General features: G+C 40.0%; 1 protein-coding gene across 5 annotated transcripts in view; it reads right to left on the reverse strand.

Annotated features, from left to right (window-relative positions):
• Nucleotides 1–2,935: 2,935 nt before the first annotated feature.
• The window catches only part of rps6ka1 (ribosomal protein S6 kinase a, polypeptide 1), a 125,057-nt gene continuing 102,275 nt past the window's right edge, over nt 2,936–25,717 (reverse strand). For all 5 annotated transcript variants that reach the window (XM_034195190.1, XM_034195192.1, XM_034195193.1 and 2 more), the window contains 20 exons: nt 24,016–24,132; nt 23,837–23,918; nt 21,929–22,009; nt 20,579–20,658; nt 20,350–20,456; nt 18,078–18,115; nt 16,669–16,811; nt 16,335–16,405; nt 14,289–14,377; nt 14,116–14,180; nt 13,029–13,131; nt 12,809–12,936; nt 11,182–11,307; nt 8,343–8,432; nt 8,077–8,235; nt 5,703–5,864; nt 5,513–5,589; nt 5,302–5,419; nt 5,045–5,182; nt 2,936–4,173 (listed from right to left, as the gene is read on the reverse strand). In XM_034195190.1, the coding sequence (XP_034051081.1) occupies nt 4,051–4,173; nt 5,045–5,182; nt 5,302–5,419; nt 5,513–5,589; nt 5,703–5,864; nt 8,077–8,235; nt 8,343–8,432; nt 11,182–11,307; nt 12,809–12,936; nt 13,029–13,131; nt 14,116–14,180; nt 14,289–14,377; nt 16,335–16,405; nt 16,669–16,811; nt 18,078–18,115; nt 20,350–20,456; nt 20,579–20,658; nt 21,929–22,009; nt 23,837–23,918; nt 24,016–24,132 (2,097 nt within the window). In that variant the 3' untranslated portion in view covers nt 2,936–4,050. The remainder of the gene's footprint in view (nt 4,174–5,044; nt 5,183–5,301; nt 5,420–5,512; nt 5,590–5,702; nt 5,865–8,076; nt 8,236–8,342; nt 8,433–11,181; nt 11,308–12,808; nt 12,937–13,028; nt 13,132–14,115; nt 14,181–14,288; nt 14,378–16,334; nt 16,406–16,668; nt 16,812–18,077; nt 18,116–20,349; nt 20,457–20,578; nt 20,659–21,928; nt 22,010–23,836; nt 23,919–24,015; nt 24,133–25,717) is intronic.

The raw sequence follows: 25,717 nt of genomic DNA on the forward strand, positions 1-25,717 counted from the left end.
AGAACTTTGATCAACACATCATCCACACTGTGACACGCACAGATGAATGTCATGAACAATACTGAAAGTGCCCACTCTGCTCTATGAATGAATGAATTCAGTGCTGCGTTTCATCTCCCTCTAGTGGCAAAGTGCAGAAACACAAAGCTTTCAGCTGCACCTGGGAAAAAAAAGTGAATAATAAAAATTAAATTCTGCAAATGTTTCCAGACAGTCACAGGGCATGAGGTGGGGTGCACCCCGGACAGGACACCAGTGTGTCGCACGGCCACATACACACAAACAAACACATTCACACCAACACACACCTACAGACAACTTAAAGTTTCCAGTCTACCTCACCTGCATGTCTTTGGATGTGGGAGGAAACCAGAGCACCCGGAGAGAACCCACACCAACACGGGGAGAACATACAAACTCCACACAGAAAGGCCACAGGTGGAAATCGAGCCCACAACCTTCTTGCTGTGAAGCAACAGTGCTAACCACTTAAGCCACCGTGGTGCCCATTTATTAATTTATTTCCATATATGCCATTTATTAAATTAGCATTAATTATATTAGACATTTTTAGTAATTAAACTGTTCTATGATATATATATATACCCAAATCCACACACACACACACACACACACACACACACACACACACACACACACACACACACACACACACACACACACACACACACACACACACACACACACATTCTTCTCCATGTTAAAAACCAAGTGGTCTCTGTGTACGAGTATACGTGCATGTATGAGTTTGATCACAGAGAAACTGGGGAGAGCCGGCATTTGTTTGGTATGCTTATATATTTTGGTTCAAGGATGAACACCGCCAACACGCAGCGTTGACAGTAGTAATATTTTTTGGATTAATTCCAAATATTACGTGACAGTGAACAATGTACATTGATAATTAATTTCTGGACTTGCACGCTGTTCCAAATCATTCTAGAAACTTTGCATAATTTATTACCACCCTTGAAAAATGACACATACCTGTTTTTTTAAACACTGCCCAACCTAGAGGCCATGGATCCCCACGGGCAACACGCTAGTGTATACATACATATATTATATATGTATATAGATAGATAGATATTACAAAATAATGGATTACAAGTATACACACCCCTTAATTTAACAACTAAACGTAATTTTTCCACTTTGCTTTAATCAAGACTATTGGTAATATTGGATGCAAGAGTATTTCCTTAATGTTCAGCTAAATAACTACAAACAAAACGCATACAAATTTGATTTGCATTGGAAGTACTTTATTAAATGGGACCAGTGAAATTTTGGGGGTTATAGTAGGTTAGATTAGATAGAACTTTATTAATCCCTTGGGAAGACTCCCTCAGGGGAACTGAGGTTCCAGGAGCAAAGCACAGCAGCACACAGGGTAGGAAGCACACAGAGTATCAAAAGTGAAAGAAAAACACAATTTACAATTATAAATATACAAATATAAATACCAGAAATACTGCTTGCTACTGGGGTCTACTGTTCCTCTCCTTCCAGTCCTCTGTCTTCGTGTTACTCCTCCTCCTCCTGAGTGAGGAGTTATACAGTCTGATGGCCTAAGAGACAAAGGAGTTGTAGTCAAACATGTGCTGGACACAGGAATAACTAACACAAAGATAAAGACACCATATGATATTATAGTGTCTAATTAATTACATACCATTTTATTGTTTGTCTCATACATATCATGTGAACACCAGATGTATTAATCAAGGCTGCTTAAACATAATAAATATTACTAGTTGTCAAAGATTTAATGTACATCCTGCACATCATATTTTATTATTTAGAAGTAGTGTCATCCATTCTTTGAATCATAGCTTTAGACAAAAGTTGGTCAACATCCTAAATGACAATAAATAAATAAATAAATCTGCAAGCTGCTATGATTCTGTGTGTGTACATCACAGAACATAACGAATTACAGATGCAAAAATATCTGATAAAGTTCGAATGCAATTGCAAGAAGATATCAAATTATATGATCAGTTTCTTTAGTGCAGGTTAATCAGTTTAGAACCCTCATTTTTGTGAAGTGGGGTATCATACATATTGCTTATTACAAGAGAAGGTAAGGACACACAAATTCTTGTCATCAAAGAAGTGAGAATATGAAGGCAAGCAAAAACATGGCCAGTTATAGCATAGTGCAGTCTGCAGCCTCACCACTAGGTGACACTACATCCCGAACACTGTAGCTTTAGAAGTACACAACGTTTATGTCTGGAGGTTTTTTTTGGGTGGGGGGGGGGCTGCTGTTTTGATTAAATGATTGTATGAAACCACTGTGACTTGATTTACAAGACAGATGCCTCAAAAAGATGAACTTGAAAAGTGCAATCTAATCAAAAAAACACAACATGAGCCAGTATGTTGTAGCAACTCAATGTTTAATATTTGTAAGATATAAAAATCTTCATCTTTATGATACAATAAACATCTTGCCATAAATTTAATGAAAGGAGGGAGCGCTCTGACACCAAAAACAAGAATGATACAAGTTTTGATCCCTTCTGAGGTAAGACAGCTGGTTGGTGCAGTTTTCATCCTCGCGGGTTTTCTTTCCCTTTTCCCTCTCCTGGCTGTGTTTGGTTTAAGACATTCTGCCTCAGCAGGAGATCCAGGCGCCAACGTAAAGGAGGACCTACCCTGTGAGGCTGCAGATTCCAGCCTCTGCTGTCAATAAAATTAATGCACAAGTCAGATAATCAGAGAATAAGCAGGATAAAGGATAAATACCACTGCCTGTAGGGGGCGTGGCTTTAACAACCAGTGACGTGACACATTTTAAAGGGAGAGACTGCTTCATAAAGACAAAGGTCAGTCCCGCCTCCACAAACACAGGGAGGGGCTTGCACGGCCATGTGATTTCCTGCAATGCCCTCGGCGTATCTGTTTGTTTTTTTACAATTACCACTTTCTCCGAACAAAATGAAACAACATCAAAAGCGGCAAACACACAAAAACGGCATTCAATATTCAAGAAACACGTAGAAAAGATCAGAAAAAGAAGCAATTTATCATGCTGCATTGTTTCCGTGTGCACGTTCCTTTCACAGAAAGCCACCGATTTTACGAGTTTTTGTAGTAAACACAAAAAAACAGACATCGCAAGTGGTCGACCGAGCGCACACACACACAGAGAGAGAGAGAGAGAGAGAGAGAGAGAGAGAGAGAGAGAGAGAGAGAGAGAGAGAGAGAGAGAGGACTCGGCAGCGTGTCATGATGCAAACACCCAGACATACACACAGATACACACAGACGCACAATTCAAGTCATGCAACTGATGCGCACACGCACACACACACAACAAACAAGCACAGATCAACAGGAACTAAACCGTCAGCAATCAACATTCCCCAGAATCCAAGTGTTATGGATATACCAAAGCCGAACAGGCATTTATGGTTAAAAAAAAAAAAAAAAAATCAGGTTTACGGTAATAATGCTCCTTCAAAAAACATTTCACAGCAGTTCGACAGCACTGTGGTTTCCGTGCTGTGGGCACAGCTTTTTTGGCAGCACTATATAAAGCTTGTCAACTTTACAAAAGAAGACAGACGACAAAACAGGCGGACAGACGTGCAGCGAGCCGAATGACAACCGATAACAGCAGTGAGGAGGAAGGAAAACGTTCATCGTTACAATCAAAGGCGTGGCTGCAGTGACGCTGTTGCAGGTCACGCATCACTCGCACGCACTCAAGTACATACGGCACAAACAAGTCAACCGAAAACCCGTCCCTCCCTTTTTGTTTTAAGCCCTAAGTGCCCCCGCTCCACCTTTCATGATCTTTTGCACGCCCATGGGAAAAAAAAAACAACTCAGAGCCAAAGAAGATGACAGCAAGAGCAGGACGTTTGACTCCAAAAGACAGGGCAGGACCACAGTCAGTGTTCCTAGGCTGGTTGTAGCGGGTGAACATCATTCCCCGAGCGAGCTGACTGGGTGGTTAAAGCCAGGAGGTGCGGATTTGGTCAGTCTCCAGTCAGCTGACTGGCTGGTTTCAAGTCCCTACAGGGAGGTGGAGGGGAGCTTCTTAACGCGCCTCTGGGCCAGGAAGGAGCTCTCGATGGGCTTGAGCTCTGGAGTGGGCTGAGAGTTCTTCAGAGCGGAGTAGGTGGCCGCCATCGCACCCTGTAAACAAACGGCAGCAAGCAGAACATAATGTCAGAGCAAACTGTGGGATAATTCATTAAGTATGGTGAGGATGTTTCAGCGAAGGTCAAGGTCATTGCGTCAAACCTCCAAATTTGGATATTCCCCCCCAACTCCAATTTGCACCACACTTGGCACATATTATGGTGAGTCCCTGAATTTGCATGGTAAGGTCAAATTTGCCAAAGGTCAGTCTTTGGGGTTAAGGTCAAGGTCATGTCTGCCTGTTTGTTTGTTGTCCTGCTCCGCTAGACTAGGATCAAACTTTCACCCCATGTATGAAGTAGGTCTGTAACTTAAAGTTATCGTCATCATTGATTAAGCAATTGATTATTTCCTCAATTAACCGATTAGCTGTTTGGTCCATAAAATGTCAGAAAATTCTGAAAAATATTTATCAATATTTTCCATAAACTAAGATGATGCCTTCAAATGTCTTGTTCTGTCCAAAACCCAGAGATATTCTGTTTACTGCTAGATAGACATTAAGAAACTAGATGAGCCACAAGTAAATCCTCTGGAGTGAAGGCCAAGGTCACTGGGGTCAAAGGATAGATTTCCACTGGGCAATGAATTGTTCCGTTTATTGAGAAATTCCATCCTAAATGCAGTGTCCACATACTTATTAATACTATACCTCACCTACCCAACTCCTAGAGTGACTTCATGCACGCGGGTAATACCACCTTGTTCAGTACAAGACCAATCATTCAACATAGCCTTTTATTTTTATTCAAATTCAACAAGTTTTCCAATCAATTTTTGGCAACTTTTTATCCGAGAACATTCCTAAGTTAAGAGGGTTTTGGTGATTAATGGTATATTGATAGACTGCACTTTGCCATGTTACCTTGACCAGTTTGGGGTCCTGGTGTGGCAGCTGGCTATTGGATAGTTTGTCTCGCTGGACAATCCAGGGGTGTCTAAGGACCTGCTTAGCAGTCAGTCTCTGATGGGGATCCACATGAAGCATCTTGGAAACAAGCTCCTAGAAGAAAAACATAAAATATGAAGCTATCAGTGGGACAGAAGACCAGATCTGTCTCTCTGGAACAAGATTCTGCATTCAGTAAAGACGATTTAATGAGTCAGAACTGGAGGTGTTACCTTGGCAGAGTTGGATACAGTGTCCCAGTTGCCTCCAGACAGGCTGAAATGACCGTTGCCTATCCTGTTCAGAATCTCATTCGGGGTGTCCTCGGGTCCATTGGCAAATGGAGTAAATCTGGTTTAAGCAGTAAGACAGAGGACAGAGTGACTTTGAAGAGCAGTGAAAATGAAAAATCCACATCTTAGTAAAGTTTACATGTAGACGTACCCGGCCAGCATCGTGTACAGCAAGACTCCCAAACTCCAGATGTCACATCCTTCATCATAACCCTGACGCTTCAACACCTACGACGCAACAGAAATAATCCAAAGCACATTTCAGCAACAGCCACCGATACAACTAACTGACAAACTGATCCTGGACTAAAGACGTGAGAGTGAACAGTTAGTTTATTCACCTCAGGCGCAACAAAGTTAGCCGTGTAGCACGGGGTCATCAGTAAGCCATTGTCAGCACGCAGCTGCTTAGCAAAGCCAAAGTCACAGATCCTGATGGACTCTGGATTTCCAGACTCATCAACGTAGAGGATATTGCTGGGCTTCAGGTCTCTGTGGACCACCTGAACAAAGAAAGAACATAATAAAATGTAATGACGATAATAAGAGGAACTGTCGTTAAATCCGGAACCCCCCTCCCAACATTAACTTGTGTTTTGTTGCATTTCTATTTCTGTCAAATCTATATGGATAGCTGGAGTCAGGAAAGAAACTACAGCCCAACCGATATGGGTGTTACGGGGCCGACCAGTGTTGGATAAAGTACCGGAAAATCACACTTAAGTAAAAGTACAGATACCCATTTAAAAAATGACTTTGGTAGAAGTTCAAGTCACTGATTGAAATGCTACTCAAGTAAAAGTCTTAAAGTATCTAGTATTTATTGTACTTAAGTATGACAAGTAATGTACAGCTAAATGTACTGAAGTATTGAAAGTAAAAGTACAAGTAAATGTTAATAATCAAAAACGGACTAATTTTTTTTAAATAAAAGTTTATCTAGGCTTGTAAATGACTGGTAGTATTAGTCAAAATACTGAAAATTGTGCACATCACACAAAAGACTTCAGAAACAAGGTTTCAAAACCTAAACAATAGTAGGCTACTCACTAGGTGTTCACAGGAAACCGTTATTTATTTCTATATGCATTTATTTATTTTCATTGTTACATGGTTTTATCTTTTCAATTTTGTTTTGTTTCATTAGGCTCTTTTTGTCTCTTTCTCTAAAATTGTATTGTAACATAAGTCTATTATTATTGACTATTATTGTCTATTATGTAGACTATTATTGTTGGTGCTATAATATATGAATAAAACTAAATTTAAAAAATGACTATTTGACTCTTTTGACAACAAACGCTGAGCCATTAATTATACAGAAAACAAATCAACACAAACGTGCTGATGCGAACAGCTTAATGCTACCTTTAACATTGAAAACGCCATAGACATGCTAACGCGTTAGCATCGGTCCCGTTTTTAAGTTATACAATACATCTATCAACTGTTTCAGAAGACCATAACAGGTCGGTTTAACATAAAAATATTAAATATTACTCACAGACATATGCTCTTCAGGGTTTTAGCGGGAAAAATTTAGGACAAAGCGAACTAAAATCCACGAATCGTAGATCGAAGCACTGCTTCGACCTGCAAATCACTGCTTCGATTGGTTCAAGGTTCAAAGCAAAGCCACGCTGCAGAAAAGTTGATTATACAGACCTGCTGCAGGTCTGTAATCAATGTAGAATAATGATAATTTTCCTGACAAACACCCCCCAAGTGCACAACTGCAAAAAAGCCTACTGGACATGCCTCATGACAAATCGGCCTGACTTCGTTGCAGTCACTAGTAATCAGTGGTGTCTCTGGGTGAAAACACAACTTTTTTCGTGTGTTTTTTTTTGTAATGAGTAACGGCATGGCGCATAGAAAATGTATCGGAGTAGAAGTATGCAATTAAGGTCAGAAATGTAGTGAAGTAAAAGTGAAAGTAAGCTGAATTACGGTAAAAAAAACTCAAGTACAAAGTCTCCCAAAACGTACTTAAGTACAGTAGTGAAGTATTTTTACTTTGTTACTATACAACACTGGGGCCGACACAGATATTAGATGGTAAAAAAAAACCTTCTGATACGATATACGACATCTGACAATATAGACATAAATAACGCCAAGAACTCCTAACATTCATTATCAAACAGTTCTCATACAAAATGTAAGTGAGGGTGGACGTTTTACACTTTAAACATGAACTTTATTTTAAATAACTATAAATATAACCAACAACCACCTAACCAATATACATCAAGCTGCCTTCACTCGGACTGGCAGCTGCCATGTTTCCTCACTCAGGATTTGCATACTTATAATAAACCACTAGTCTATTTTGGTCCCGCTTAGCTGGCAGTATAGCGACTACTTCTTGTTGCTATAAAATGCTTGCTCTGATTGAAGATTAAGGCTAGCTGATCGCTTTTCTTCTATGTCTTGTAGCTAATGTGACTGAGTAGTGATGGGGGTCCCAGCCATGCTTGACCGCATTGTAAACAATGTCATTGAGCACCCTCTGTGGCCAAACTAAGTAATGACACAATTTCCAACAGCCAAACTGCATTGTTTAGCCAGTAAAATAAAACTTTTCATGTCGGGAAAAATAACCGATGTCGGCCAATATTATCGTCCAACTGCTATATCAATTGAGCTCTAAAAGCAACACGATTAAGGATCCATGCATCCATGCTGTGGATTATTAGTGTAAGGGTTCCTCACCCCCTGTGAATGGAGGTACTCGACAGTCTTAGTGATGGTGTGCAGCACTGTGCTGGCCTCCCGTTCGGAAAAAAACTTCTGTTTGAGGATCCGATCCAGCAGCTCTCCACCACGCATCAGTTCCGTCACCATGAACACCTGCTTACCGTTATCGTACACCTGAGACCAAAACAACGGCACATTAATCTGTCAACTTTCGACCAATTTCGTCAAATTATTATTTTTTTTTAAACCTTTGTGGGGTGTGTTTGTGTGTGCACACTCACATCTTTCAGCGTAATGATGTTGGGGTGCTGACCGTACCGAAGTAGAATCTCAATCTCCTCAGAGGGGTCAGTGCTGGTCTTGTCAATCATCTGCCACATAAAAGAAATTGTTATTATACAGTTTTCATCCCTCAAAATAATGGTTTTGTTTTGTTCTTCGATGGACAAATCAGCCATGTTAAATATATCATTGAGCAACACCGCAGGGTGAGTGCTTAGGTTACGCACACGTGACACTGCAAAAGCCCATGATCTCACCAAGTATGTTTGTCCAATTTAAATTCAAAATATCTAATCTGCATTTAATAGAAGACAAAACCACTTAACAAGTACAATTTCTGTGAGATATAATGACTTTTATTTAAATAATACATCGTGAAAATCTTAAGTGAAAAAGTCATTTGGAGTCATATCTGAGATGAAAAACTTTTTAGACTCAGATTTTGAAGAGGTTGTGTTGTTTAGAAAGATTAGAATGAATTCCAATAATAAGAAGTGCACTTCAAAAATGCACAAAAATGCTAATTTAATGAGCTGATAATACAGAAAAAATGATGAGATTTATAATCCGGTGTATTTTCCTCTTCAATAGGCTTTTTTTTTTTTTTTTTTTTTTTTTGTAATAGGTGATACAGTCCAGCGCAATTTATACTTCGGAAAATACGGCACTAGAAATTAGGCAAATGTGCTTGGTAAGATTTTTGTGTTTTTGCAGTGTGGGCAAACATTTACTGTGTTTTTCACAGTAGAGAAGCTTGAATCTTCGACTGGACTGGGTTGCTTGATGCAAGGACGTTTCGCTTCTAATCGCAGAAGCTTCCTCAGCGAAAATTCTTGCTCTGTTAGTCTGACTTCTGTCTTGACTCTTGTAGAGAAGAATAACAGAAACGAAGATTCAAGCTTCTCTACTATGGAAACCACCTGGACAACTGAGAGCCTATACAGAAACGTGTTTTTCAAACCAATACCTACAACAACACCTGTTTCTTTCAGTTGGTTTGGTTCATAAAGTAAATATGTGAGTGCACAATTGATTAGTTATATGATATATAGAGGATGGAGGATATGGAGGTGCCTCTGACATTGGCATGTTCTCAATTCCAAGACCATTACCATCTGAATCAGGTTACCATCAGAATTCAGGTTTATTTCAGTGCACTTTGCTGCAATTTTATTAGAATAATTATGGTGTTACTACCAGGGGCAACAAATTCCTGTGCAATATACGAAATGAACAACATCACTGTACAAAATGTGTGCAGTTGCAAACAGGAAAAGAGTGTAATACTACCAGGGCAATACTACGCATTTAGTGACAATTGCCTACTTTGATGCAGTGGTGGGCATAGCTAACTTAAAAGATAGCTTTGATAACCGCTAACAGATAAGTTACCTGCGACAGCAATAAACTGGTAATTTACTATAGTGAACTTTATAATTAGCTTTGATATTTGCTAATCTGCTAATACATAAATTATCCGTGACAGCAGTAAACCAGTAAAAAGTTAGCTTAGATAACCGCTAAACCGCTAACAGATAAGTTAACCGTGACAGGACTAAACCAGCAAATCACTAACAGGAAAAGAGTGTAATACTACCAGGGCAATACTACGCATTTAGTGACAATAGCCTACTTTGATGCAGTGGTGGGCATAGCTAACTTAAAAGATAGCTTTGATAACCGCTAACAGATGTTACCTGTGACAGCAATAAACTGGTAATTTACTATAGTGAACTTTAAAGTTAGCTTTGATACCCGGTAATCTGCTAACACATAAGTTATCTGTGACAGCAGTAAACCAGTACAAAGTTAGCTTAGATAACCGCTAAACCACTAACGGATACGTTAACCGTGACAGCACTAAACCAGCAAATCACTAACACATTTAGTTGACGCTACTGCAAACCACTGACTTTTATTATTATATGAATTTAGCTCTAGCTTGGATTGTTTGGGGGGAGGGTATAAAAACTTGAAAAACAGTCCTAAAGAGCTGAAATTTTAATATATTGTAACATAAACAAGGTCTCCAAAAACATTCAGAAGACAGTGATCGATATATATATATATATATATATATATATATATATATATATATATATATAATTAAAGGAAATTTTAACCCCTTAATGCCTGAATTTATATAGCTGTATATAAAAAAATGTTTTGTGTGTTTTTGCCTTTAAGTAGATGGTAAATAATGTTGAGATTATTAATTATACTTTTGCACAAAAAATAAATAGTAATTTTGGTATTTTGGTAATAATTTATGTTATAATGTTATAATAATAATAATGGTATGTTGCAAATTTGCGACAACAGGCATACTGGTCAATTTGGTATGTTGCATATTTGAGTCAAATATTGTAGCATATATGCGACAATAGGCGTTAAGGGGTTAACATCAGTTCCCCCTAAACATGCAGTTTAGTCATGAAGTATTAAACAAATAAGAATGATTAAGAAATAAAAATACACAGGGAAAAATTTATAATTAATGCATTTACTCTATCTTGACGTCCTGCTCCTCAATGTCCTCGAGGTGATTGTGGTTGCCTTTGCGTCTTGAGTTCGCTTATTGGATTAGTGTAAAAATTCCAATCTAACAAGCATGTAACTTAAACCGGAGTTAAAATTAGCAGAAATATATTTAATGGGAGCAAATTGGTCCAAAAATGGTTCTCAATGTTCGCTGAAATTAGCTGATGATTAACTGAATGGTGCCCACCTCTGTTTTGAATAAACTTCTTTTAACATGCCTGGAATTGCAAATCATCTAAAAAATTTTGTTTTCTGTGAAGTGTTTTAATATCTAAGTGTGTGTGGATGTGTTCAGACCTTCACGGCGTACTCCGTGTTGGTGGCTTTGTGGATGCATCGTTTGCAGACTGAGAAGGAGCCCATGCCGATGTCCTCCTTCAGCACGTAGCCGTCGCTGAACAGCAGGTTTTTCCCGTGTAGCTGCTGCAGAGGCAGAGTGGGACATTAAATAAAGAGGGGACGGGTGGAGGAATGACAGTCGTGGAGGGAGAAAGATGCAGAATCTATTTCCAGCAACATTTGTCTTTTCTCCCTGTCTCTGTCTCCAGCTGCCACACGCAGCTAATTACTGCTCCAGCAAAGCAGGAAAAATGAGCTGAAGGTCTTTAGAGCAGATTTCTTTACCACGGTCAAGATATTCGCCATCTTTCTTCCTGCCTGGATTACATGCATTTTTCATATATCTAGCTTTCTTTTTGTCCAACTTTAGAGCAAAAAGGAACATTTACCGCCTGGCAATGACAATTGTTTGTGGTATTTTAGCCCCCACCTCCTTAAAAACATTTAAAGACACAAATTTATGCATAATTGGGGGCGTGGTCACTTTGAGTGACACCTAGTTTGTGCCGCTACGCAGAACTCAGAGCTGCGCTAGCACAGAGGCTGCTAGCTGCTGTGGAGGACCGTGTTTGTCCTTTCTGATCATTTTCTTACAAATGTCTGTAATAATATGTCTTTTTCTGTGGTTACTTGTCATAACAGATCATTTAAGATGTTTCAGAATTTCCATTAAATCGAATTTTTGTCTAGTTTTATTTTGAATTTTAATGGCATTAGCACTTTTAGCTGCTATTAGTGCCTTGATAACATAATTAATCCATAATTACTAAGGAAATAAGCAGATAATCATTTTTTAAAGCCCACACCAAAGCAAACGATGATGAAAAACGCTAGTCAGACCTCAAAAATACAGTTTAATTGGGCAGCGCAGTCTCTTTTGAGGCCCGGCGCTAAAGGGTTAAAATATGACGCATATGACGCAATAATCCTACATCCGGGGACAGCCCTCTCTGAGTTTCTGGGCAAATTACACGGCAAACAAAGTGAAAATGCAAAGAAAAAGTGACGATGCGATGGAAAGTGGACGTGTTGCAGTTTGTTTATGACCCAGAGCTCAAACGTATTGAGGCGGTTGTGGAGCTGACAGAACACAACCACTCTAGCTAGCTGTGTAGGCTAACACTTACTGACACATCCTCTCCCATTTGCCTGTGTGACGTTATGCTGTGTTTGTATTGCACATCGGGAGGCTGTCCCCAGAAGTGGTCAAATCCCGCAATATCACAGAGGGGTTCAAATGAGACTGCACTGTCCTATAAACAGCAGAACCAAGACTAGCCTGTTAGCTTAGCTCGCTCAATAACAGGAAAATTGGGGGGGGCATGTTTGGGTTTCATTTGCTATGTCCAGGTCAAGAACGGTCTTGCCCATTCTCCACCTATTTAGCCATTTATTTAACATGGCAACACCTGTTTCAGCAATTTCTGGGCTTCAAAACGTTTCTTCTGGATTTTGAGTTTCAAGGTTGTAGGGTTTGTCCACTATATGTTTATACAATCTATGACTTCTACAAATATTTCTTTGTGGAGGTGCTTTTGACTCCACAGTGGATGAACGGCATCTCCGTTAATGAGTGACAGCTGACCTGGACCACAGGGTGAGGGGGCTGGACCGGCTCCATTAAACCTTCTTCCTCCAAAAGATTTGATGCAATGAAGCTGAAGCCTCTGAACAGCTGGTGGGCTCCAGCGCTGGGGGGCACGCCGGGGGAGTCTGAAAGGAAATGACCAAAACACATCCTGTATTGATTTACAGCTGAGGAATAAAACAGAGCACCATGTGGGGCAACAGTTTTACACTCTGACCTTTAGGAGTGCGGGAGGTGAACTCAGAGTCAAAGTAGAATGTGTCATCAGGTCGAGCGACTGCAGGTCTGAATGGAGGCTTTACTTCTTTCCGGAAGAGTTTCTACAAGAAAACAAAAGGAAAGTCATACTATAACTAGTCTGTTCCACTAAACGTGATATGTGGATGACTGTCAACCCCAGAATTGTCCTTAAAATGTGTGTTTTGGCAAAGGTCAAGATCAATAAAGGTAATAGTCCAAATTTTGATTTTTGACTTCAATGTCCACCAAATGTGGCGGGTTCTAGATCTGTCCAGGCGAGATCCAGTTTCCTAAAGGGCAATCACTGGGGTCAATTTACATTTTCATTATACATATGGTGGTAGGTTCTAGAATTGCCAAGACAAGGTTAAATTTGCCAAATGTCAATCGTTGTGGTCTAGGTCATTGGGGTAAAAGGTAAAAATGTATGGTTTTCCACTCTGATTTGCAGTAAATGTGGCACATGTGTAGAGGTGGTTTCTGGAGTCAGTCAATAGGAAGTTCCTTCGGCTACTCCCTTGTTTTCCACTCAGGGTCGCCACAGCAAATCCAAGGTGGATCTGCATGTTGAATTAGCACAAGTTTTATGCCCTTCCTGACGCAAGTCCACATTACATGGAGAAATGTGGCAAGGGTGGGATTCGAACCGGGAACCTTCCGCACTGAAACCAAGTGCATTAACCACTTTGCCAAAGGTCAATCATTGAGGCCGAGGTTATGTCTACCTCCTGGCCTGTTGCTCCCAAGCCCTTTTGCAGATTTCTACTAAACTTGGTATGTCAGTCAAGGTTGACCCCAAAACTGCCTTTAAAGCAGTGATTTTGCCAAAGATGAAGGTCTGGGAATTTGATTTTCAACCTGATCTGGACGTGGTACACACACTTAGGTGGAGTCCAGACTTGGCCTGGGCAAGGTCAGCCAGACATCAACATCTGACTTCAAATGTCAGCTTGCCATAGCCCTTCCTGTCTTCATGGCCATGGGTACTATCACCTAGTACATGTAATATTTTCTCCTTGACAGACATGAACGACTGCTTCAAAGTACTGTACAGTGACACTCACATTCCAGTCTATAGTAGAGAAGAAGCAGTGCCGTTTGATCTCTTCTGCACCATCTGGACCAGAACCTGCAAACACAAGGTGAAGAACCCGCAATAAGAATCTCAATGTGGCGCCAATAAAACACATGGTTTTCATAAATATGACAAAGAACTTTTCATAGCGATGACACTAACCCAGCCTGTTGGCGGGGTTCCTCTTGAACAAAGCCCTGAGTAGAGACTGAGCTTCTAGACTGAGAAACTGAGGCATTCCCAGGCGCGCCCTGCAGGGAGAGACAGATCACACCCGGCCCAAACTATTACACCTGATATGACTTCAGCCAGAAGCCACTGCATACTAGGCAGTGGCTTCTGGCCGCTGCCTAGTATGCAGTGGCCAGATTGGTTTAATCAATACGAATCGGTATCTAGATACAAATGAGCGCGATGTGAGTGTATTGATTCATTCATTGTGCATCAACTGACGGGCGAAATCATGATGCATTGCTCGCTATGTGCTTGGCACATTCGAGGCACACTGAAGACAACGTCGCTGCTTCGTGTTGTATTTTGAACACGGACGGAAGCCTGAAAACACATTTCTACCACAACAAACATGGAGGTCCGCGAGCGGTTAGAGATTTTTTTGACGCACCTAAAACATTTAAATCAGATGTTTGGAGATACTTTGGCTTTTTAAAAAAAGATGGGAAACTTGAGAAGAAGCAGGTCATCTGTAAAGAATACCGTGGTGCTAAACCATACGGCCGCTGTTGCTCCACTGGGATTCCTCAGATTGTAAACTGAGCTCCAACAAAACTGCTGACAAAAATATAAATATCTCAAATTACTTTGAGAATTACTTTGCCAAGGTGGTACTCTGTCAATGAGAGACTCACTTTAAGTCACTCATTGTGAGTGATGTTGTCTTACTGTTTACTGTTTTAAGTCCTGACAGTGTAATGAAAAGGGTTCCACATATGAGGGAACAGATTCTTGTTCCTTAATGTTGAATCTGGTAAATTTGCTGCTTATAAGGAGTAAAACAAGTCGTCTGCATCTAGTAGTATCAGAAGAAGAAGAAGAAGAATACCACAGTGCCATACTAAATTGCAGCTTCTTATTTTCTATTTAAATTTCTGGTATAATTACTTTGCATCATGTTGAATCGCATTGTATCGCACCAAATCACATATATTGCATTGTGACAATTGAATCGCCATCAAATACATATCAAATTGCATTGAATTGGGAACAGGGTGAATTGTATTGCATCGCATCGTCAGTAATGTCATGCTTCCTGTCACAGTGAGATCAGATTTTAAGGTTCTGCTACTAACATATAAAATTCTTCATGGGCTGGCACCTCCCTACCTAGCTCACCTAATTAAACCCTACATACCAGCCCGGGCTTTGCGTTCTCAAGGTGCAGGACTACTTAGTATCCCTAGAGTGAATAAAAAGTCTGCGGGTCATAGCGCTTTCTCTTATCGTGCCCCTGTTCTGTGGAATGATCTCCCTGCGTCAATAAAAGTCAGATTCTGCATAGACTTTGAAATCTAGACTCAAGACACACTTATTTTCCCTTTCGTATGGCTAGCATACTGGCATAGTATGGTACTACGCTTTTTACTCTTTTAATTCATTTTATTAGTAAACAGAGCGGACAGCGGCCTCAACTTTATCTAAATTCTGGGTCTTTCAGTGAAACGTAGGGCTAGTGGTCGGCGATCACCTTAGTATTGCTTCTGTTTTTCTTGTTGCCCAATGCTGACAAATTACACTATATTTGTTGTGTTTCTGATGCTTGATTCTGCTTTTTTCTTTTCTCTCTGTTTGAGGTGGGGCTCCATATGGATGTGGTGTCTCTTCCAGAAACTGTCCTGTGCACTGGCAACATTTCCGGTATGTTCATTTTGTAAACTGCTTTGTCATTTATGTCTGTAGCATGGCCCAAGCAGAGGGTCACCTCTTTGAGTCTGGTCTGCTTGAGCTTTCTTCCTCAGAGGGAGTTTTTCCTTACCACTGCTGCTCTGGGGGTTGGTAAGGTTAGACCTTACTTGTGTGAAGCACCTTGAGGCAACCTTATTGTGATTTGGCGCTATATAAATGAAAATAAACTGAGCTGAAATTGTATTGCTATATGTACTGTATCGCTGGTAGTGTATCGAAGTGCGTATCGAATGGTTGTCAGTGATGAGATTTACAAGCCACAAGCCATGTGTCCAGAAGGTAACTCACTTCAGAATCAGGTTCATAGTGTCTTTACGGTCTTTCCCTTGGAATGGCAGCGCTCCTGTCAACATCTCAAACTAAGAGAGGAAAAATACAGTCACCTCTACTGGTGCAATACAAGGTTGACTTTCCAGAGCTTTAAATGCTGTAAACGGTGAGTTGCATATTACTTTTCATGAGTGTGAAATTAATGTAAATATTTTTTCCTGTTGTGAGTACATTGTATGGCAGCACCCTCACATCGGGGTGAATGTGAGGCATTATTGTAAAGTGCTTTGAGCGTCTGATGCAGATGAAAAAGCATTTACCATTTACATATTTTCCTCTCCACACCCCTTACCATCAGTACTCCAAATGACCACCAGTCAGCGCTGTGGATGTGTCCCTGCCTGTTCACAACTTCTGGCGCCATGTACTCCACTGTACCACAGAAGGAATACGCTTTCTTCTCATGGTCAATGGCTTCTTTGCACAAACCAAAATCTGGAAGAAGAAAAAACAAAACAAAACACAGTCAATACAACTGAACAGACACACAGTTACAGGCTCCAATGTGCTGTGCTGCTCCTATTGCTCCCTAAAAGAGATATATTTTTAGCATATTCTCCTTTTCAGTTTTCTGTAAAGCACTTTGTAATACTGGAAATAAGCCATTTAATATGTATATGTCGCGGACATAACGAGCAAAACTCTTCGGCATCTCACTATGTCATTTAGGTCATTCAGACTTTTTTTTTTTTGAGTAAATGCTTCAGTGGAGCATGAGCATGGCTAAAACCTTTCAGCTATTATGTCAGAAAGATTAAAAAGAAAATAAGATTATAAACTCAAATGGCTTGGGGTGGAAAAACACGAACACCAAGCAGCCACCTGAGGGAGAGAGAGGTCTGTGCAGCCTTCCCTGGGAAATTTTTGCAAAATTCAATGCTCTTTAGATGCCTTTAGAAGGATAAAACATTGTTTTATGAGGACACTTTCATACAAGCACAATCAAGATAAACAGTCTGGGAGAACAAAGAACCGGTGACATTCTAACATTTTGACCAGTTAAACTGAACTCAACATCATCGTAGGAATGGCAGCTCTTGTGACTTGTGTATTTGTGTACTTTGGTTGTTTAAAAGTGAAACACTTGCTGAATTTTGCCGCCACAAACGAGAAAGTCTGGCGCATCCGGCGTGACTCACTCAACACTTTTGTGATCAGAGATGAGAAAAGTGTACCAGTCGCGTTCACATTTTTGACCAATCAGAATGCAGCTTCATCACAAGAGAGAAATAAAAATTAATTTACAAACGGAAATCATATATTTACAAGAGTTTATATGTTTCATGAGATGGACATGACAGAGATGTCTATATAAATTGACAATGATGTTTCATTTTCAAACATTTTCAAGCACTCTTCGAGGATTTCAAGCACCCACATGAAACTTGTAAAACCTACACACTGTAGCTTTAAACCTGGCATTTATTCTCTTGTACCGTCACCACTGTGACTTGTTTTTTTTTGCTGACCAACTGTCAAACATCTTCTGAGGTCACCTTTGGTTCAAATGCAAGAACTGGCTGCGATTATGGATGATGATAAGATAAAGAGCAATAAAGAATGTGAGAAAAATGCACCGGCCCATGGAGTCGTTAGATAAGGCTGCCAGCACACTGTGAGTAATGAAGGTCAACAGAGCAGAAGGCAAGAAAGTGCACGGCTGTGTGGAACAGAGCGTGCATGAAGGAGACGAGGACTCACCTGTGAGTTTGATGTGTCCCTCCTCATCCAGGAGGATGCTGCAAGACAACATTGTTAAATGTCAGCACCATAAAAGTCTGCAGCGTCTGGAATTCTACAACTATCACATTTATGGAATCCTCTGCAATCTGCAATCACTGTGTCGATTTTGACCACTAGAGGCAGTAAAAGCAACATTTTCAAGAGTAGGTCCCTGTACTGTTGCATGCACACTGCTGCTAATATCAGTGTGTGGATGAGAGCTGAAATATAGTTAATCCAGAAAAATATCCCTCAAATGTTTGTAAGTGCAAGACTTTGCAGCGAAAATTCAGATATGTGGGTGAGTGAGTCCATCCCAGCCAGCTTCTGTAGACCATAACTCAAACAAATATAACGCAATGCTAAAACACCCTCGGCCATATAAACATTGTCTTCTTTATAATTTGCGACTGTTTAATTGGTATCCCAGTGCAAACTATATATATATATATATATATGTGTGTGTTTGTGTGTGTGTGTGTAAAATTAATTACATATTTATTATAATTTACATTAATTAAGATCCTATTGTCTTATGTACAATTTGCACACGTTCAATCATCACCTCTATCAATCCTCTATATGTTTATATTGATGTTGCAGAATAAACTCAATCAATCAATCCTAAACAATATTTGATTTACCTTTTAATGGCGTCTGCAGGAGGGTGTGCTTATACGCATACATGAGCTTTTGACAAGAGCAGACGTTAGCTTTGAGTTAGCGGAAGATAGAGTGCACGCTGACGTCCGCAAGATGTCTTGTAAATCACTCCAGAGGTGTTATCAGGTTTCAATAACAGCATTTTCAGTTTTAGAAGTGTTTATTTGTGGATAGCTTTTACATAATATATGAGAGATGCTATATTTACACACAAACAAAATGGAGTTAGCAGCTAGCTAGGCCAGCCTGTGAAGTCACCACGCTAACATTTGTGAAATGTCTTGCAAATCACTCCAGAGGTGTTATCAGGTAACAAATACAGCGTTTTCAGTTTTAGAAGTGTTTATTTGTTGCTAGCTTTTACATAATATATGAGAGATGTTATATTTACACACAAACGAAATGGAGTTAGCAGCTAGCTAGACTAGCCTGTGACATCACCACGCTAACATCTACGAAATGTCTTGCAAATCACTCCAGAGGTGTTATCAGGTTACAAATACAGCGTTTTCAGTTTTAGAAGTGTTTATTTGTTGCTAGCTTTTACATAATATATGAGAGATGTTATATTTACACACAAACGAAATGGAGTTAGCAGCTAGCTAGACCAGCCTGTGACGTCACCATGGTAACATTTGCGAAATGTCTTGTAAATCACTCCAGAGGTGCTATCAGGTTTCAAAAAAATGTTTTCAGTTTTAGAAGTGTTTATTTCTCACTAGTCTTTACATAATATATGAGAAACACGTTATATAAACCCATAAATGAATCAGTTTTAGAACGCCAGAGAGAGACCAGCCAGTGACATCACGCTCCACACTACTCTGATTGGCTGTCACCCCTGCCTCTAAAAAACAAACAAACAAAAAAAGCAGATTTGCATGATTCATAGCATAAAAATATGAACCAGAGTGTGAGTTTTTAACTTCTTAAAATAGGTCAAGGTTAGCCGTCTTTGAAACTGTCCAAGGTCTGTGTCCCAAGAATGTTCCCTGTGAATTTGAAGCCTCTGGCAGAAATAGGACTGGACTTATGCTGAGCACAGACAGATGGACAGACAGATGGACAGACACAAAGCCTTCGCAATACCCGACGGCCATATTTTGATGGCCTCAGTTAATGATAAATGCTACCATCTTGTAACTCACCAGAATAAAAGAACATGTATTGAGGACAAAGATGACTGCATCTGGTGAACTTTAATGCACCATGTCTACAGGTGCAGTTAAAGGGCATTAACAACTGAATCATTCTCATGGGATGGAAAATTTTGATTTTAACTCCAGCTAAGAAAGAAAGTCCATCTGTGTTTGCTTGAGGCGGAAGCATCACTTAGACTGCTTGAAATAACGGCGTCTTCAGAGTGAACGAGCGCTTCCCCAGTGTATAATTCAGAAGATCATTCCACACGACACCTCGTGTCCATTTGTTTTTGTGACATTTAGCTTCTCAAACTTTTAATTGCACTAACTTTGAGAAGCTTTCTGAGATCTGCCACATGCTGCAATGTTATTTCTGAACATTATTGCAAGATGTTGTTCATCCCTCGACTCGTGTTCCTGTTTTAACTGTGTGTCTTTGAACTTACTTTTCAGGTTTGAGGTCTCTGTAGATAATCCCCAGGCTGTGGAGGTGGTCCAGTCCTAGCGCCAGCTCCGCCAGATAAAACTTCACGTCTTCTTCAGTGAACATCACCTGAGTTACAGAAACGCAAAAACACAAAGGAACAGTGTTGTCAAGAACTGTTAAAAGTGAGATAACCAGGTGAAGAAAAGAGAACCTGACGTCAGGTCAGCAGAGCAGACAAACGGTCTGACCTCTTTAGAGAGTCTGGTGAAGAGATCGCCTCCTCTGAGGAAGTCCAGGATCAGGTACAGCTTCCCTTCAGTCTGAAATGCTACAAATGTGCACACAAACATATTAATACTCATCTGATTTAACATTAATGAGGCAACACGAGCACCTACACAATGTCAGGACCAGTGATGCCAATCTGACTGCTTTTTTCAGTCCTGAGTAATCTAACGTTTTAATCTTTCCATATCAGTAATCAGATTAAAGTTACTTCAAGTCACTGTGTGTTCCTATTATTTTGTATCGAGGGTCGATTGCAGCATTAAATCTGGCCTGTGAGCAGGGGGAGGTCGGCATTTAGTTGAACTGCCTACTTCGTCCACTTTTAGCGAGCTGTGAGCACAGAGCCTATCCGGTGTGCAGTAGCTCCGAGTTGAAAAAAGTTGTCTCTCAAAGCGCAGGGTGATGCTCAAAGCTATGCTTTTAGAAAGACATTTTTACGTTTTTTTTTTTTTTTTAAACTTTGTGCCGCTGTGTGTGTCCTCGCTAAAAACAGCTGATCCGAGATGCACAAATACTAACACTTTTTTTTCTGACCCAAATGCACCGAAAGTCTCTTTCTGAGGACAACATGATATAAAAAACACTGATAAAACTTTATTACCTGCCAATCTGATCATGTTTTGTGCATAAATAAACGTTATCCATTCTTCTGCTCAAACAAGCCAGGGGCACATCCATGTGGGACGAGGGCGTAGATGGAGGGGGGAGACATGGCTCCCCACAACAGGCCTTGATTAAAGGTCCACTTTTGAAGACATTTTTTCATAGTATTACTACTACTGATACTACTTATAATAATAATAATAATAATAATTTCAACAATAAAATGTTTAGAAAGAATTTAAATGTTAGAAAATGAAAGAATTTAATAGTTACATTTATAAACAATGTTGGTTAGAAATTTAGAAGTTAGAATTAGAAGTTTTACCGTTACGATGCTGTCAACAGTTACATATGAGGTCAAGAAAGATGTCTTTATTTTATTTTTTTATAAAAAAAAGTATTTATGTTCACTAAAGTAAAGAAAGGGTGACTATAAAGTGAGTATTGGCAAAAAAGGTTATCATTTTCATGTTGAGTTGGCGGGGGGCTGTTGTCGGCAGCTGCTGAAAGTAACTAATAAAGCAACTAGTAATCTAACTTAGCTACTTTTAAAATGGAGTAATCAGTAAAGTAACTAAGTTACTTTTTTAAAGGAGTAATCAGTAATTGGATTACATTTTCAAAGTAACTGTGGCAACACTGGTCAGGACACACCAGAATGGTCAAGTGTCAGAATTAAAGATGCACTGAGCTTCACGCTGACTGACCGTAGTGCAGTTTGACAACAAATGGATGGTTGACATCTGCCAGGATGTTTCTCTCCATCTTGGTCCTCACTCGGTCCCTCACTGTAAACCATGAAAAACAAAAGAAAAAAGGGGAAACAAGTCTTAGATACTTTACAATGCAGATGTGGACAGTTCTGAATTGATTCAAACCCCAACCCTAATCCTACACAACTTTACTGCATTAGTGCCAGCTCAGACAGTACCTCGTTCAGATTAGTATATACAACCCCAATTCCAATGAAGTTGGGACATTGTGTAAAATGTAAATAAAAACAATACAATGATTTGCAAATCGTCTTCAACCTATATACAATTGAATACACCACAAAGACAAGATATTTAATGTTCAAACTGATAAACTTTATTGTTTTTGTGCAAATATTTGCTCATTTTGAAATGGATGCCTGCAACACGTTTCAAACAAGTTGGGACAGTGGTATGTTTCCCACTGTGTTACATCACCTTTCCTTCTAACAACACTCAATAAGCATTTGGGAACTGAGGACACTGTATGTGGAATTCTTTCCCATTTTTGCTTAATGTACGACTTCAGTTGTTCAACAGTTCGGGGTCTTCGTTGTCGTATTTTGCGCTTCATAATGCACCACACATTTTCAATGGACGACAGGTCTGGACGGCAGGCAGGCCAGTCTAGCACCCGCACTCTTTAACTACGAAGCCATGTTGTTGTAACACGTGCAGAATGTGGCTTGGCATTGTCTTGCTGAAATAAGCAGGGATGTCCCTGAAAAAGACATTGCTTGGATGGCAGCATGTGTTGCTCCAAAACCTGGATGTACCTTTCAGCACTGATGGAGCCATCACAGATGTGTAAGTTGTCCATGCCATGGGCACTAACACACCCCCATACCATCACAGATGCTGGCTTTTGAACTTTGCGCTGGTAACAATCTGGATGGTCTTTTCCCTCTTTTGTCTAGAGGACACGACGTCTATGATTTCCAAAAACACTTTAAAATATGGACTCATCAGACCACAGACCAAATGAGCAAATATTTGCACAAAAACAATGAAGTTTATCAATTTGAACATTAAATATCTTGTCTTTGTGGTGTATTAAATTGAATATAGGTTGAACAGAATTTGCAAATCACTTTATTCTGTTTTTATTTACATTTTACATAATTCCCCAACTTCATTGGAATTGGAGTCGTAGGAGCAGCCTTTCATGAGTGTGTAGACCGGGGTGGCCAGTCTTTCATTGGATTCAGGTGTGTTGGAGCAAGGAGACAACTAAGAGTGTCAGGAATGTGGCTCTCGAGGACCGAACTTGGCCACCCCTGGTGTAGACACTGCCATCCTGTGGCCGTAGATGATAGTGAAGTATATTTTTGACATACAAGTTACTTTGAAATATAAGTCGCAGGACCAGCCAAACAAGTTAACAAAAAAAAATGCAACTTATAGTGTGGAAATCGTGGTAAATATAACTGGACATTCAAGTGTGTCTTTCAAGTTGTTTGTTCTTGATTAAAAATACAAGTCCCATCAGTCACATAACTGTGTATGTAAACTCACTGAAACCTAAACAGAGCAGCTGCAAATAGCTCTCACGCACCCGTGAGGGGTTCAAAGGTTAGATACCATTTCTCATCTTTTAATATCGTCCAACTACAGGCCGATTAAGAAGTTTTGAGTCTGAACCAAACAAAGCAGTGTGTGGTTCTCTGTCTTTTGCATTCTGAGAATTCCACATCTTAACATTGCACCCAGTGAGTCAAAACTTCACACATTCCCGAGAAATGTGAGATCTCTTAGAATGCAAAAGCTGGAGAACAACCCCCTACTTTCTCTGGGTCAGGCTCAAAACCTTTCAATCGGCCCTCATATGACAACATCATTCAAGCCCACCACAGACTACTACACCTTTGAGTGTTGCCTTCTTAAGAACTTTCATGGCGTAGAGTTGGTTTGCATCAGGAGGGGTCACCTTTCGCACCAGGAACACCTGCGACAAGAACACCCCGCAAAAAAGCAAAGACAATCCAAAATCAGGGCGAGAACTTGGGGGAAACTAGACTGATATGTGTGAGTATTTCTGATACCTTTCCAAATGATCCCTGTCCTAAAACTTTGAGCAGTTCAAAGTGGGAGGCATCAGCCTTTTCTGAGCCCTCCTTCACCACATGGGTAATGTTGATCTCCTTGAAGTCTCCATCTTCCTGAAGAGGGAAAGACACAAGGGAACAAGTGCAATCAACCAATTGGTAACACAAGACATAACTGATGGGCAGAATTTGCTTTCATAGATTAGACAATGTTGACTGTGCAGTGGAGCTGAAACAATTAGCAGGTCATCAGGGGAATCACTGGTAACTGATACAGAGAGACTATCAGGAGTGTGTCGCAACCAACAAATCAAGACAAGGGTTAAGGCAAGACCAGCAATAACGTACAGTAGTGTTCAGAATAATAGTAGTGATATGTGACTAAAAGATTAATCCAGGTTTTGAGTATATTTCTTATTGTTACATGGGAAACAAGGTACCACTAGATTCAGTAGATTCTCACAAATCCAACAAGACCAAGCATTCATGATATTCACACTCTTAAGGCTATGAAATTGGGCTATTAGTAAAAACAAAAGTAGAAAAGGGGGTATTCACAATAACAGTAGTGTGGCATTCAGTCAGTGAGTTTGTCAATTTTGTGGAACAAACAGGTGTGAATCAGGTGTCCCCTATTTAAGGATGAAGCCAGCACCTGTTGAACATGCTTTTCTCTTTGAAAGCCTGAGGAATATGGGATGTTCAAGACATTGTTCAGAAGAACAGCATAGTTTGATTAAAAAGTTGATTGGAGAGGGGAAAACTAATATGAAGGTTCAAAAAATGATAGGCTGTTCATCTACAATGATCTCTGATGCTTTGAAACGGACAAAAAAACAGAGACACGTGGAAGAAAATGGAAAACAACCATCAAAATGGATAGAAGAATAACCAGAATGGCAAAGGCTCACCCATTGATCAGCTCCAGGATGATCAAAGACAGTCTGGAGTTACCTGTAAGTGCTGTGACAGTTAGAAGATGCCTGTGTGAAGCTAATTTATTTGCAAGAATCCCCCGCAAAGTCCCTCTGTTATATAAAAGACATGTGCAGAAGAGGTCACAATTTGCCAAAGAACACATCAACTGGCCTAAAGAGAAATGGAGGAATATTTTGTGGACTGATGAGAGTAAAATTGTTCTTTTTGGGTCCAAGGGCCGCAGACAGTTTGTGAGACAACCCCCAAACTCTGAATTCAAGCCACAGTTCACAGTGAAGACAGTGAAGCATGGTGGTGCAAGCATCATGATATGGGCATGTTTCTCCTACAATGGTGTTGGGCCTATATATCGCATACCAGGTATCATGGATCAGTTTGCATATGTCAAAATACTTGAAGAGATCATGTTGCCTTATACTGAAGAGGACATGCCCTTGAAATGGGTGTTTCAACAAGACAATGACCCCAAGCACACTAGTAAACAAGCAAAATCCTGGTTCCAAACCAACAAAATTAATGCCTCGTAGATGTGAAGAAATCATGAAAAACTGTGGTTATACAACTAAATACTAGTTTAGTGATTCACAGGATTGCTAAAAAAGCAGTTAGAACATAATTGTTTTGAGTTTGTAGCGTCAACAGCAGATGCTACTATTATTGTGAACACCCCCTTTTCTACTTTTTTTTTTTACTAATAGCCCAATTTCATAGCCTTAAGAGTGTGCATATCATGAATGCTTGGTCTTGTTGGATTTGTGAG

The sequence above is a fragment of the Thalassophryne amazonica genome, chromosome 19 (assembly GCF_902500255.1).
Source record: "Thalassophryne amazonica chromosome 19, fThaAma1.1, whole genome shotgun sequence".
NCBI lineage: Eukaryota > Metazoa > Chordata > Actinopteri > Batrachoidiformes > Batrachoididae > Thalassophryne > Thalassophryne amazonica.